At 38.3% G+C, this 14,990-nt stretch overlaps 1 protein-coding gene across 1 annotated transcript in view; it reads left to right on the top strand.

Annotated features, from left to right (window-relative positions):
* Positions 1–7,340, top strand: part of SLC26A4 (solute carrier family 26 member 4) — a 56,730-nt gene extending 49,390 nt beyond the window's left edge. Inside the window, exons 19-21 of the mRNA XM_056118357.1 lie at positions 588–733; positions 3,378–3,461; positions 6,417–7,340. Of these exons, the coding sequence (XP_055974332.1) occupies positions 588–733; positions 3,378–3,461; positions 6,417–6,440 (254 nt within the window). The 3' untranslated portion in view covers positions 6,441–7,340. The remainder of the gene's footprint in view (positions 1–587; positions 734–3,377; positions 3,462–6,416) is intronic.
* Positions 7,341–14,990: the final 7,650 nt, after the last annotated feature.

Here is a 14,990-nt window from a genome sequence, read left to right as displayed (position 1 = left end):
CTGGAAACTCACCTTAGCTAAATTCATAGAAAGCAAACATTAGGAATAACTCCAGAGTAAACCCTCCTTGACCAAGGAAATCAACTAATCTGTTATAGGCTTCCCATTAGCCAATAGATATTCACCAGAGATGGGAGGGTGGAGGATGTCTACCCTGGCTAATGGGAAGTGCACACACAAAGGTGGTGTACCATAAGCACTTCTGGCATAACCAGTCCATGTGCTGCAGGAAAAAGAAACTTGATGGTTTAGGACAGAGTCACATTTTTGAAAATGAAAAAAAAATTTAAAAGGAGGAGCTATAAAATATGAGTACAGGGGCTGGAGCAATAGCACAGTGGGTAGGGCATTTGCCTTGCACGTGCTGACCGGATTCGATTCCCAGCATCCCATATGGTCCCCTGAGCACTGCCAGGAGTAATTCCTGAGTGCATGAGCCAGGATTAACCCCTGTGCATCTCCGGGTATGACCCAAAAAGAGTATATATATATGTATATATATATATACATATATATATGAGTACAGCAGGATGTTACGAAATATGTTTTCCTAGAGACTAATTCAATTATTTTCTCTTCTTTCACAGAGCATGTGATTGAAAGACTGGAAAAATGTGGCTTTTTTAATGATAACATTAGAAAGGATATATTTTTTCTGACTGTCCATGATGCTGTTCTCCATCTACAGAACAAGGCAAAGACCCATGAGATTCAGGATTCTATTTTAGAAACGGTAAATATTTAGCCTTCTCATGTATGTCTCCTAAATTGTCATGATTTCTAGTGAATGGCAGAAAATTCTACAAGTTTAGGTTTGAACTCTAGCAATAGAATTTTATATCATCTGCTTCACTTGCCAGAGTCTCAGTTCTCTTTTTTTTTTCAAAAGTAGAAAAGTTTATTGGAAAATAGAAGAGAAAGAAAAACAAACTCCTCATGTGAGGAGGAACTTAGTATAGGACTAAGTTCCAAGTTTATATCATTAAAATGTGAATAAAAACATCCACTTTTCTAGTTTGATAGGAAGATGAAATATCCTCATTTATATACCCAGTACTTAGTAATTCTAAAATGACCATTTACTAATAAAAAGTGGGAATTAATTACTGTCTTCTTAGAATGTAGGTACCAATATATATACCAGCTGTATATGCATACAATTTAAATTCTCAGATATCTGGAAATTTGGGATCATAAATATTATTAAATAGGATCCTTTGTGTTAAATCTAATTTTAAAAAAGAAGAAGAAAAATTAGAAGTCCCTACTCACCCCAGAGTTAATGAATCCCAAAGAATAAAATAGAAGTTGATTTCTCATGGGACTACTTACGTCACCATTTCTCCTGTCAAATATCCAGGGGAGTTGAACATTCTGATCTGGGTCATTGAGCTGGGCCTGCAGGTAGGTCTGCTTTCTCATAGACCTTCTCACAATAAATTTGGGTAACTAAAACAGTGCCTGCAAAAAACAACAATAATAATTGTTACAGTGACATAGTCTACTATATTTAAATAACTTTTCCTTTTGCTAAAATTAGAATAAATCAGTTTATATTGTAGGTTAGAAGTTAATGTTTAAAGTAAAATTCATTTAGAAAACAATAGTACATTATTCTTTTCAGCTATTGTTAGTGAAGAGATTGTTCTATTTAAAGCTACTGGGGAAGATAACTAATCTTTTGAGATCTATAAACTGCAGACCTCAAAAACAAGCTCTGCTCAAGATATCCATCTATAAAAGTTCATACATTTTTCTAACTTAAACTTCTCTAACCTATGTGTAACCACACCAAAGCAACACCTCCAAAGTATCTAAAAAAAAAGATACCACGTTAAAAGTAAAATAAAACAAATGTGTCAAGTTCTTTTTTCAACATCAAAGTCATTTGTTTTTTCTTTACACCCTACTCTGATCCAGTAACTCAGGCATGAATGTCACAAAAACCATTAACTAATATCACCACACCAGGCTTAGAGACTTACTCTTATTTCTGATCAGAGTGATATTGTGAGTGATGTGAATGGAATACTTTGAGCCGGAATAGTACAATGGAGTACAATTAGACTGAGTACAACTGAGCACCTGTATTATACATTTATTAGTTCAATGGATGGTGGGTTGAGCACTGTTAGCACCCTATTAGGTCAGGAAACATATGTGTACCCTCAATGTTAAGTGTGAGTCCCTAGGTAGTCACGTATCCCTTGTTAATGGGCATACTTTCTGAGAAATGTGCCCGTAGGTGGCTGCATTGTTGTATGACCATCACAGAGTGTATTTTGTTCCCCAAAAGGTAACTCTCCATTTAACAGGCACAGAAATTTGAGAGAGTATCTTTGAAGGAAAGCTACATCATCTGGTGTCTCATTGCTCCCTGTAATACATTGATAATGTGCCCATGACACATCAGGAAATAAGAATTTGGATTGTGGCACAACACTGTATATGGTAGATGTAGAGTAACTGACAATAAACCTCACCCATGGAACTTTCCTTCAGTACGGGTAATATGTACTAATATGTCTTACCCGTGAGGCAGTAAGACCCCCTTCTTCTTATCCTTTGATTTGACCATCACAAGGCCCACCCTTCTCAGATTCAACTTGTAGTTCTTTATTTTTACACCTGAGTCACATCTACCTGTCCCCTTTATAACATGACCACCTTCATAGAGACATATGTAGTCTCTAATTCATCGCCACATAAGCAACAGTAATTGGATTATTGATATATTAGATAAAAATTAGCTAAAAAATCCTTCAAAATGTGCATTTGGGGTTGTTTTGGGAACAACTTCTTTACATATAAGACAGACCCCAAAACTCTTATTGGCTACCTCTGTGTAGAAGATTCTATTACCTATGACTGCTGATAAAAAAAAGTAGTATTTTCCTAATAATAAACCAGGTTTGTAGCTGTCAATTCTTGTTTCCATTAAGATTAATTTCCATCTGGTTCAGCGTGGGATCATTTATTATCATCTGCCACATGCCTTTCAATGGGTATTCACTGTTTACTCACTGTTACCTTAAATGCTCTTAGTTTAGCCATTGAGATAAGATCACCATTGATGGACAAATCATTTAGGCAGATGGGTAACTCATTAAAAAGCAAACACTTTAGAGGTTAAGGATGAAAGCTGAAAAGGAGGTTAGATAATGGAGAATTCTAAGAAGCTCACACTTGGATGTGATATAATGGTATATAGCAAAATTCTAAAGTGGGAAGTACAGGTAACAAAAGAACTGAGAAGTATGTATATTAGAGATGAGACGCACCATCAAAATTTCAAATCATTTTCAGTGGAGTATCCGGGTGGGTTGATGCTATTCTATTTCTAATAAGTATGTTTTTTGTTGTTGTTGTTTGTTAAGATCACCCTAATCCAAGACTGTAAAGAACCCCTTGAATTAATGGAAGCAGAGCTGATGGAAGAAGAACTCGATGTACAGGATGAGGTAAGAACTTTTTTTCCAAGTAAAAATTTAGATTAGAGCTTGAATAGTTAAAATGAAACAAATAGTGGCAATATCTGACTAAAAGTATTCAGGAAAAATAATTTTTTTCATGCCAAATGGTGGTGTTATAGAAAAGAGAAAGCGAAGAACAATAATTCTCTTTAAAGGGCAGTAAGTTCTTAAAGATGTTTTGCTCAAAGCAGAGAGGAATGATCAGTGACTGGAAGAAGCTAACATGACCTGACCTGATTTTGTGCCTAAGCTTCTACCTATTTTATCTGCCAGAGACCTAAGGCCAATAATATGGGAGAAAGGCGAATAAAGAGAATTTCTAACCAAACAGTTTTATAAGATTCAGGAATACTGTGTGAGGAGCAGGAAACTATAAGGTTTTTTGTTTTGTTTTGTTTTGCTTTTTATGTGATGATTAAAGACTTTCCAAAAGAATGCTCCCTTTATTAAAGAGTCATTTCTTTTTTCTATTTGAATTGAACCCAGGTTCTCCACATGTAATACATTTGCACTACTACTGAGCCAGATCTTCAGCCCTGATCTAGTTATTTCTAAGGAGCATTAGACGATTCATAGAACACTTGATGAAAACTTGTAGTAGCTGAGTGACTTTTGTGGTTTTAATCCCTGAGTAACATGGGACCAACAAGAGTAAGACAACATGGTCACACCTAGTGGTGCTCAGGGCTTACTCCAGGCAGTGCTTGGTGCTTGGAAGACAATATGCAGTGCTGGAGATTGAATTGGGTCAGTCATGTGCAAGGCAAGGGACATATTTATTGTATAATCTTCTGGCACCGAGACAATAGTATTTTAAATCTGAAAGATGTCTTTGAAATCAAATAGTCCCAGATGAGGGTGATCTCCCTCCTTCTGGCAGGAACTTTCCTACATGAACCAGCCTTAAAGGTATGACCAGCTTTTTTTATTTTATTTTGTTTGAGGGGCTGAAGGACTGACCCAAGACCTCCTCACATAGCAAGGGCTGTGCTCTAAAACTAAGCCATCCCTGACCGTTTAAAGGGAATTTTTTGCATAGTTGAAAGTCTCCAAGTTTTATCAGTTTATAAAGTCAGATTTGACCTTTATCTGATGATCGAATTGCATGGAGAATTGCCTTTTTGAGCATCAAACTTTCCCACTGAATATCTGTTAAATATTTGGGTGAAGTTCTCTGGTTTTAGTTGAGATTCCTTTAGGTCCCTTCACCTGTTCTTCAGGTGCAAAATTGATTTATTTTTCTCTGGCCAACAAGGGACACAAATCTCCAGTTGGTGTCAGGCCAAGAGGTAGATTATACAACCCATGTTAATCTTGTCAAGTTATTTCTAATAGTGTGACTTAAATATGTGTTTATTTTCATAACAATTTTAATTTCATGAAAATTTTTACTTCTCTTAAATGAGTTGGGCATTTTCATAGAATCTATAGTCCTGCTAGGCTTCCCACTTACATTTTTATCATTGTTTAATTAGGGCATTTGCCTTGCACGTGGCCAGCCCAGCCTACCTGGGTTCAATTCCTCTACCCCTCTTAGAGAGCCCAGCAAGCTACCAAGAGTATCTTGCCCACATGGCAAAGCCTGGCAAGCTCTCCATGATGTATTCGATATGCCAAACACAGTAACAACAAGTCTCACAACGTTACTGGGCCTGCTCAAGCAAATCAATGAACAATGGGAGGACAGTGCTACAGTGCATCCTGTTATTTATTTTAGGGTTTTTTTTTTTTTGGAGGGGGCCACTCCACTCCCAGAGGTGCACAGGTATAATAGTGTTTTTACCTACTGCAGAAATATATGTATTTCTACAGATGACATATTGTTGGCTCCAGTTTATTGATATTTTGAATTCAGGAGTCATCATCCAGAATGTTAACTACCCACAGTCGTTAGTGTCATATGAAAGTTTGATAAACATGTCCTTGTGGCCTTATTCCTAGTCCTACATTTTCTTTTATTTTCTTTTATTTGCTTTTTGGGTCACACCTGGTGATGCTCAGGGGTTACTCCTGGCTTTGTGCTCAGGAATTACTCCTGGCAGTGCTCAGGGGACCATATGGGATGCTGGGAATCGAACCCAGGTCAGCTGCATGCAAGGCAAACGCCCTACCCTCTGTGCTATTGTTCCAGCCCCATTTTTTTTCCTGGTCCTAAATTTTAAAGAAAATGGTTTTTAAAAAAGGAATTAAGGAGGAAAAATAAAGAAAAAATAAGAATAAGAATATTGGGAAAATAATATTCAGCCCCCAGTGGTAAAATCAGATAGTGGGGGATACTCAGCAGAGAAAACTTTTAAGGAGGAAAGACATTGGTTCTAGGTTCTGTTCAAAACAGAGATTTTGCATCTTAGTTTTTTCATTCAGAGTACACAGGATGTCATCACTGAGCAAGGCAGTCTTTCCAGTCACCGTAGTTTATGACTAGATAGAGGACTGGCTTAGTAAGTAAAACCCCATACATAAGTATTGGAGTTTAAGAAGATTATTCAGTATAGAAGTGTTTTTGGTTGCCACAATTACGAATTAATCAAGTAGGGTTTGCCTGGAAAGTGAAACAGAACAGCAAGGGTGGGAACCAAAGTGTCTTGAGGAGAGTCCTGTCCTGACTACTTATTGGCATGTTCCCCAAGACAGATTACTCTGACTTCATTTTAGTTTTTTTGTGTCAAATGGGAATGATAGTTCTTCAGAGTTGTGGAAATTAAAGGCTATATGAAAAAGTAATAAGAACAGTGGATCGTACACAGTAAGCTCTTAGTAAATATACAGTTGTTTTTGATTAAATCCAATGAAAGTGTAATTCCGTTTTTGCCCTACTTTTCTTGGGATGATACACAGCTTAAACAGGTAAATTAAACAACCCACACTATAAAACACATTTGTAAAGCAGAACGTAGGGAGAAGGAGAATTTGGTTAACGTGGTCCTCTCTTTGCTTCCATAGGCTATGCGTAGACTTGCTTTCTGAAAGTGGACAAGTGGACTCAGGATGTTCCTCAAAGAAATGACTGCAAGACAGTTGCAACGCAATGTAATTCTATGCAAACATTTTCTGCATTGGCTATTTCTTCAGATTTGAAATCTTCATTTTTTTTCCATTAATATATTTTTTTGTATATGCCAGGTATCAAACTTTATACATGTTAACGATGCATTTTAACACTGAGCTATATACATCTCAACCTCTACGTTATCTTCTTGATTTTGACAGTTTTTGTTAAGGCTCTTGGCCGTTGAAAGAGAAGCACAAACATTATTTCTAGACTTTATTTATAAAATAAATTACTTACTTTTGAAATATGCCCAATGGTGAGGAGAATTACCTAGGTGATTTAGAATATCCAGAATCTGTGGTATGTTCCCAAATCCCCACAACCTTGCTAATAGTCTCTTCACATGGTCCAGTGCTGTGAGGGGAGCAGTGACCCAATGGCGACTGGGGGAAGGTGAGTCTGAATAACCTTGATACTTGAGTCTCACTGATCACTGTCTAGGGTCACATGAGGAAATACTGAAATGCAGTAATCAATGAATGCACTTATTTAGAAAAGCAGTCAAAAATCACCCAGCAGATATATAAAAAAATTTTTTTTAAAAAGAAAGAAAATTTTGTATTTAATAATGAAGTATTTTTATATATGACTACATAGAGAATCAAAATTCAAAGCTACAGAACTGAGCGGATATATTCCCGAAACATTGATTTGAAGACATGAAGCAATAAGCATTCTTCTGGTTTATAGTAATCATTTTTGGGACCTGATACTAATCATGGGTCACAATTAAGATCAAGTTAAATATACAACAGTCTATTTTTCCAGAAAAAGCATTTTTAATTTATCTTAGTTTGTAAAAATGGTTTTTGTATAGTATATTTAAGCAATGGGTAGAGGTATTTAAACTATTTTTAAAAATCTAGCAAAATTTTTTTCTTTTAAACAAAAACCAATTTGGATATGACTATGAGATCATAATTAAAATTAATTAATAGTTTTTTCCAAAATATAAATTTTTAAGTATTGAAGCAGCGTTCTTTATTCCCTCCAAATTTTAGCAATATTTAAAGTGATCTTTAATTGAACTCTGAATACCTTTCCAAAATAATTTATAACCTGAAATTTCTACACATATGGATGTTCAATCTGATTAATTTAAGATACAACACATTCCAAATGAACTCAATATAAAAATAAACTGATTTGTAATTATCATTTTTCATTGACTTATGATGATGTGAACATCCTGATTAAATTGAAAATATGGTTGGAAATGTATTTAATACATCTAACCTACTGAATATCAGTGCATAGCCAGTCTTCCTTAAACATGTCCAAAATATGTTAGCCTACAACTGGGAAAATTATCTAACACAAAGCTATTCTATAATAAAATGTTGAATATCTCAGATACAGATGGGCATATTGTAGAAATGCAAAAACACAAGCACGATATTCAAAATTCTGCTAACAGTTCACTGTAGACATTGGCTATACCTTGGGGCCAAGATTCTGGTTGAAAGCTCTAGCAGCACCAGCCTACATCACAAGCAAAGATTATAGTGCATATTGACAGCCTGGAAATGATCAAATGTTAAGTACAGTTTCTACTGAATGTGCTTACTTTTGCCTCATGATAAAGTGGGGAAAAAATTATAGGAAAAACCATTGTCAGGGACCTTTTGTATAAATATTTTTTAAAATACTTTAATTCTGAAATAATGTTTTATGTTTTAACTTTTCCTTTTTGAGTGCCAATAATTCTCTAGGTATTATGTGAAGTATAGGCTTTAGTCCTGTGGACTACTTCCAAATATTTCACACTGGAATGAATGAAACTGTATTCCATTCCTAGGGAAAATAAATACTCAGGTTCCCAACTGAGATCTGTCTTGCTTCATTGAGAGTTATATTGTACCTTTGGAACAGATGTATGAAATTTCCAAATATTTCTGGCAGGAGCTCTTTTCTCCACTTTTTTCTTTAAATACAACCAGAAACAAGGGTGTCTCCTTTTGGAGGGATACCATCAATGAACGTATCAGACTGGTTCACCATCATCCCCACTCTGCAAACTTCATATTGGCAATTGAGTGAATGTAATGAATTGTGCTGGTACACAATTCTTTCAAGTGCATGGATTATACTATATTTAATTGACTTAGAACAGATTTCTTCTCACCATGGGAAAAGCATAAACAGGATTTGAAGTTCATTTTTCACAGTAACACCTTGTAATGACAATTCATATTTCTGAAGAACAATTATAATAGTCTTGCAAAAAATAGATGAATACCTCTGTTTAATAGAGGAAATGCGCCCTGTTCATTTTTTTTAATTAGTTGAAGAAAATACCAAAGTTACATTTTACAGTAATGATAGTTTTGTAAAATCTTGAGCCATTTATGACTATAGAAGAATCTACTTGTTTTTCAAAAACGCTCTAAGACTTCTAGGCCTCATGTGACTAGTAAGTATACTTTTTAATACTGTATTGTCAATGCAAATTCTACTTGAAATTAAAGATATCTTTTGTTATATTTTCAATTGACACAAAATTCCAGTGTTTTTTATGAATTTCAAAAAAAAATTTTATTTGTGTCTTTGTAGATATTTGCACTATTTTTTTAAATACAAAGTTGTTTTTTAAATGACTCTCTGACATGTCTTTCTGAACCAATTATTACACGAGTTAAAAGCCCTGCCTTTTTAATTTGCTATTCCTCTTATTAGTCATCATTTTGGTGTACTGTTTATAGCCTCACTCCCATTTATGTGTAATTTTTTGTGAGTACTTTAATGTAATAAACAATGCTGTTGACAAATATCTATTAATCTTGTAATTGTTTTTTATATTGGGGGGCGCAATTGATAGCATTCAGGGATTGCTTCTAGCAGTCCTTGAGGTTCCTATAGTGCTGGGGATTGAATCTCAGGTCATAGCCTCAGAACATGCGCTCCATGCCTTTGAGCTGTCTCCTGGTCCCAAATCTTGTGAATAGGGTTGGGGGCATCGGGGCCACACCTGGCAGTTATTAGGGGTTACACATGACTCTGTACTTGGGGGTTGCTCCTGATAGTGTTTGGAGGACCTTGTGGTTGGTGTTGGGGATGGAACCTAGGCCAATTACAAACCACGTGTTCTAACACATGGAGTTTCTGTCTGGTGAAAATTTTGTAATTCTTTTTCTTTTGTTTGGTTTTGGGCCACACCTGGTGGTGCTCAAGATGTACTACTGGCAGTGCACTCAGGAATCACTCCTGGCAGGCTCTGGGAATCATATGGAAGCCAGGGATAGAATCTGGATTGGCCACATGCAAATTTAGCATTCTACCCATGTACTATCTCTCTGGTCCCCCAAATCATTTAATTTTTAGTCAAATATTGTCATTCTATTTTGTGTAGTGGCTTTCATTATTTTTAACAAGTTTTTCATGCTTGTTTAATATACATATCAAAAGGATTCTAAGCATAATATGCCATTTGTAGAATTTTCACAAAACAAAGTACCAGTGTGGCCAGCACCCAGATAAATAATAACAACATAACCAGCAGCCCCAGAACCTTGTCATGGTCTCCTCACATAACTGTTCCATGCAATAGTTGCTGTTTTGACTTCTAACCCTCTTCTTTTGGACTCTCTATAGATTGTAAAAAATGTAGCTCTTATTTCTCTTTCTCTTTTGTCTCTCACTTTTTCACCCAGTGCAACAATCAAGAAATTTTTTTCATGTTGATGCAGATAGAAAATATTGCTTTCACTGTCATATAGTATTCTACTATGTGGATTTAGCATCACTTATTCACTGATCTGAGTGTTTGTGGGTATTTGTATTGGTTTTTGCTTTCATGAATTAGCGCTTCAAAGAACATTATATTTTTCTTGGGAAGGTACCTCCGAGTTGTTTTCAGAAAGTTCACTCACAATTCTATGTCAAGCAGACTAACAGTTCAATGCAAGGGTCCAATGTTTGGGCCCTTTTGTGCTAGGGATTACCGGAACTACACTATCAGTGTTTGAGGTCCTCCAGGGTCACGCCCAGTGGTGCTTGGGAACTATGTGGTGCCAGAGATTGAATGTTGCACTCTCTCTTGAACCAGTGTTTTTGATGTGTGTGAACATTATGAACATTCTCTGGTAATGTATATACCAGAGAATGGAATCTCTGGGTCATATACGTAAGTGCTACTCCAGTTGGTACTGCGGATGGTATCTAGTATCTGGAGCAGAATGTTTCCCAAATTCAGCACTTTAATTTATATTTTTATCAGCTGTAGACTAGATTCCAGCTTTTTTTTATTTTCTTTTTTGTCAACACTGGGTAAGCGTACCCTTCTCACTTGAGCTATTTAGTAGCTGTATGTAACAGTATGACACTCTGTTTTTAATATGTATATTTCTGATGACCAAAGAAGTTGAGTACTGGGGCCAGAGCGATAGTACAACAGGTAGGGCACTTGTCTTGCCTGAAACCCATCTGGTTTCAATCCCTGGCACCCTGGCATCCCATATGGTTCTCTGAGCATCACCAAGAATAATACCGGAGCACAGAGCAAAGAGTAACCCCTGAGCATTGCTGAATATGGCTCAACCCCTCTCCACCAAAAAAAAAAAAAAAGTTGAGTACCTTCTCATTTGTTTGTTTTAATTTAAATATCCTCTTACCTGTATCATCTCAAGTTGGTTCTTTTGTGGTCTACACTTTTCTTATTGACTTGGGAGTTTATATAGTTAAGGGCACAAATAATTTGATGGAAATGATATTGTATCTTATTCTGTTTTATAGAGTGCCTTGAAACTGACATTTTTATGAAGAGAGCTCTCAATTTAATATAGTTCAGTTGGTCATATTTTTTTCATAATGGTTGACTCTTAAAAATACAGTTTAAGAAATATTTATCTTTCTATGATAATGAAGATATTCTTCACTGTTTTAAAAAACTTACTTTACTTCTCACATTTAGAAATAAAATATAGCTGGAGTTCATTTTTGTCTTTGCTGCAAGGATTAAAATGCATTTTTTTTGTTCTCAGATGGATAACCAAGTACTTTTGATTAAAAAAACCCTTCTTTCACCTTCTTTAGTGCAATGTCATCTTTATCATGTCAGCTGGCTATAAGTTTGGATCATTTTCAAGTCCATTTTCTGTACATTTGTTTTATTTTTGTTGTTTTTGTTTTGTTGTTGATCACATCTGGTGATCCTGGGTCTGCAGTTGGGAATTACTTCTAACAGTGCTCTGGGGACCAAATAGGGTTCTGGGGATAGAACTTGGGTTGGCCAAGTGCAAGGAAAGTGCCCTATATGCTATACTATCTCTCTGACCTAGAAAAGAAAGTATGATTTCTTTTCTTACCATATGTGTAGCTTTCTGTATTTTCATATATATTTTTAGAATACTTTGATAATATCTAGCAATTATTATTATCGATGTTTCCTATAATTAGTAAGAAATTCATCAGGAATTAATTAACCACATAATAGTAAATAAAGTTTTGTACTGAATAACATAACATGATGAAACCAACAAGAATTAATGATGTTTTCTTTTACTAAATGGGGGAAGGTACAAGAGCGAATTTTGTGTTGGTTTGAAGCTAGAAAAATTTACAAATTTCAATTCCTCACACCAATGGTAACTCTTATATGTTGACCAAAATGGTCAAGCATACTCTTTTCCAGGTGAAGTTACTTCCTTACTCATCAACTTGTGAATTTAGCACAGTAATATGTATATTTTTAATGAATTCCCCCAAGCCTGTAAAATCATACAAAAGGAATCTAACTAGCCTTCTATATGTGGACACTGAAGTAGTTAGGTGAGTAGGAGGGATGTGGATCACTAGAAAACAATTGTGAGTACGTGACCTTTGCCCAGTAAGCTCCCAGTTAAGAGGGTAAGGGAAGGAAGTGGTGAGAAAAGGGGCAGGGAGGTAGATGGGGACCAGATTATGAGGGGCCTATGTACTACATTAAGGAGCTTGAATTTTATCCTCTCATCTAGTAAGAGATAAAGGCAAAATGGCTGGGTTACATTACTTAGCTAATCCAATCAGCTGACCTGGATACCTAGAAATAAATTCAGAAGGTAAAATTAAAGTAGAGATGAATGAAGCTTTTGTTATTTAGTTTCCAAGGAAAGAGGAAGAGATGAAAGCAGGCATATTAGCTTTGTGATCTCAAAACAAAAAGCTTGCTCCATGCATGATTTTATTTCTATGGTTTATCCTTTTAAGATAGTTTTAGTACTCTATTATCTATAATTATAGGAGATATTACTTTCATGATCATAAAAATAAGTGCTACATTAAAATAATGAAAGCAAAAAATAGATACTGAATTGAAATTGTAGAACTAATACTTTCTTTTTTTTTTTTTTTTTTTTTTTGTTTTATATGTTTAAATTCCTTTATTTTTTTTTTTTTTTAATTTTTTTATTTATTTATTGAATCACTGTGGGAAAGGTTACAAAGCTTTCAGGTTTATGTCTCAGTCATGCAGATATCAAACACATTTCCCTTTACCAATACTTATTTTTACCATGAAGAACCCCAATAAAACCCCACCCCCCACCCCTCCCCGTCCCTGTGAGGCAGATGAATTCTAGTTAACACTCTATGTGCTTTGATTAGATTCATTGTTTCAATAAAAGATTCACCACTATTATTTAGAGTTTACCCCCCCCCCCAAATCAGACATGCTGAAAAAGCATTGTGAAGTGATTTGCTTTCTACGGCTGGGTTCAAGAATTAAATGTTGGTTTTGGATTTCTGCTCTTTTACCTATTGACCCTGGAAGTATTTCTACTGAAAGTCAGATAGTTAAGAAATTGGTTTCTGTGTTCTGGAGTCCTGGCCGTGCTGGAGAGCCGCTCGCGGGGGGCAACCGGTGGCCTCGGTAGGGCGTGAAGGGCGGAGCGAAACGCCCCCCTTCCCCTGAGGTTTTAGTCGCCCCCACACTCCCGGCTCATACCTGCTGTCCACAAGGCTCCCATGTGGCCGCCATCTTTCTTTCCAGAGAGGAGAGGGCGAATGGGGCAACACCCTTTCCCCTCCGGCAGACTTGATGGCCTGGATTAACGCATAGTCCTTTCACTTTTCTGCTCCAAGCTGCTGGGTTCTGCATTAAGTCCTTGTGCTTCTGGGGCCGTGGCCGTGCTGGAGAGCCGCTCGTGGGGGGCAACTGGTGACCTCGGTAGGGCGTGAAGGACGGACCGGAACGCCCCCCTTCCCATGAGGTTTTAGTCGCCCCCACACTCCCGGCTCATACCTGCTGTCCACAAGGCTCCCATGTGGCCGCCATCTTTCTTTCCAGAGAGGAGAGGGCGAATGGGGCAACACCCTTTCCCCTCCGGCAGACTTGATGGGCTGGATCAACGCATAGTCCATTCACTTTTCTGCTCCAAGCTGCTGGGTTCTGCATTAAGTCCTTGTGCTTCTGGGGCCGTGGCCGTGCTGGAGAGCCGCTCGTGGGGGGGCAACTGGTGACCTCGGTAGGGCGTGAAGGACGGACCGGAACGCCCCCCTTCCCATGAGGTTTTAGTCGCCCCCACACCCCCGGCTCATACCTGCTGTCCACAAGGCTCCCATGTGGCCGCCATCTTTCTTTCCAGAGGGAGGAGGGCGGAAGGGAGCAACACCCTTTCCCCTCTGGGCAGAAATGATTGCCTGGATTAACGCATAGTCCTTTCACTTTTCTGCTCCAAGCTGCTGGGTTCTGCATTAAGCCCTTGTGCTTCTGGGGCTGTGGCCGTGCTGGAGAGCCGCTCGTGGGGGGCAACTGGTGACCTCGGTAGGGCGTGAAGGACGGACCAGAACGCCCCCCTTCCCATGAGGTTTTAGTCGCCCCCACACCCCCGGCTCATACCTGCTGTCCACAAGGCTCCCATGTGGCCGCCATCTTTCTTTCCAGAGGGAGGAGGGCGGAAGGGAGCAACACCCTTTCCCCTCTGGGCAGAAATGATTGCCTGGATTAACGCATAGTCCTTTCACTTTTCTGCTCCAAGCTGCTGGGTTCTGCATTAAGCCCTTGTGCTTCTGGGGCTGTGGCCGTGCTGGAGAGCCGCTCGTGGGGGGCAACTGGTGACCTCGGTAGGGCGTGAAGGACGGACCGGAACGCCCCCCTTCCCATGAGGTTTTAGTCGCCCCCACACCCCCGGCTCATACCTGCTGTCCACAAGGCTCCCATGCGGCCGCCATCCTTCTTTCCAGAGAAGAGAGGGCGAATGGGGCAACACCCTTTCCCCTCCGGCAGACTTGATGGCCTGGATTAACGCATAGCCCTTTCACTTTTCTGCTCCAAGCTGCTGGGTTCTGCATTAAGTCCTTGTGCTTCTGGGGCCGTGGCTGTGCTGGGGAGCCGCTCGTGGGGGGCAACTGGTGACCTCGGTAGGGCGTGAAGGACGGACCAGAACGCCCCTCTTCCCATGAGGTTTTAGTCGCCCCCACACCCCCGGCTCATACCTGCTGTCCACAAGGCTCCCATGTGGCCGCCATCTTTCTTTCCAGAGGGAGGAGGG

The sequence above is a fragment of the Sorex fumeus genome, unplaced genomic scaffold (genome assembly GCF_029834395.1).
Source record: "Sorex fumeus unplaced genomic scaffold, SorFum_2.1 ptg000037l, whole genome shotgun sequence".
Taxonomy (NCBI): Eukaryota; Metazoa; Chordata; class Mammalia; order Eulipotyphla; family Soricidae; genus Sorex; species Sorex fumeus.
Note: the sequence above shows the minus strand (reverse complement) of the source record. Positions and strands in the feature narration are given on the sequence as shown.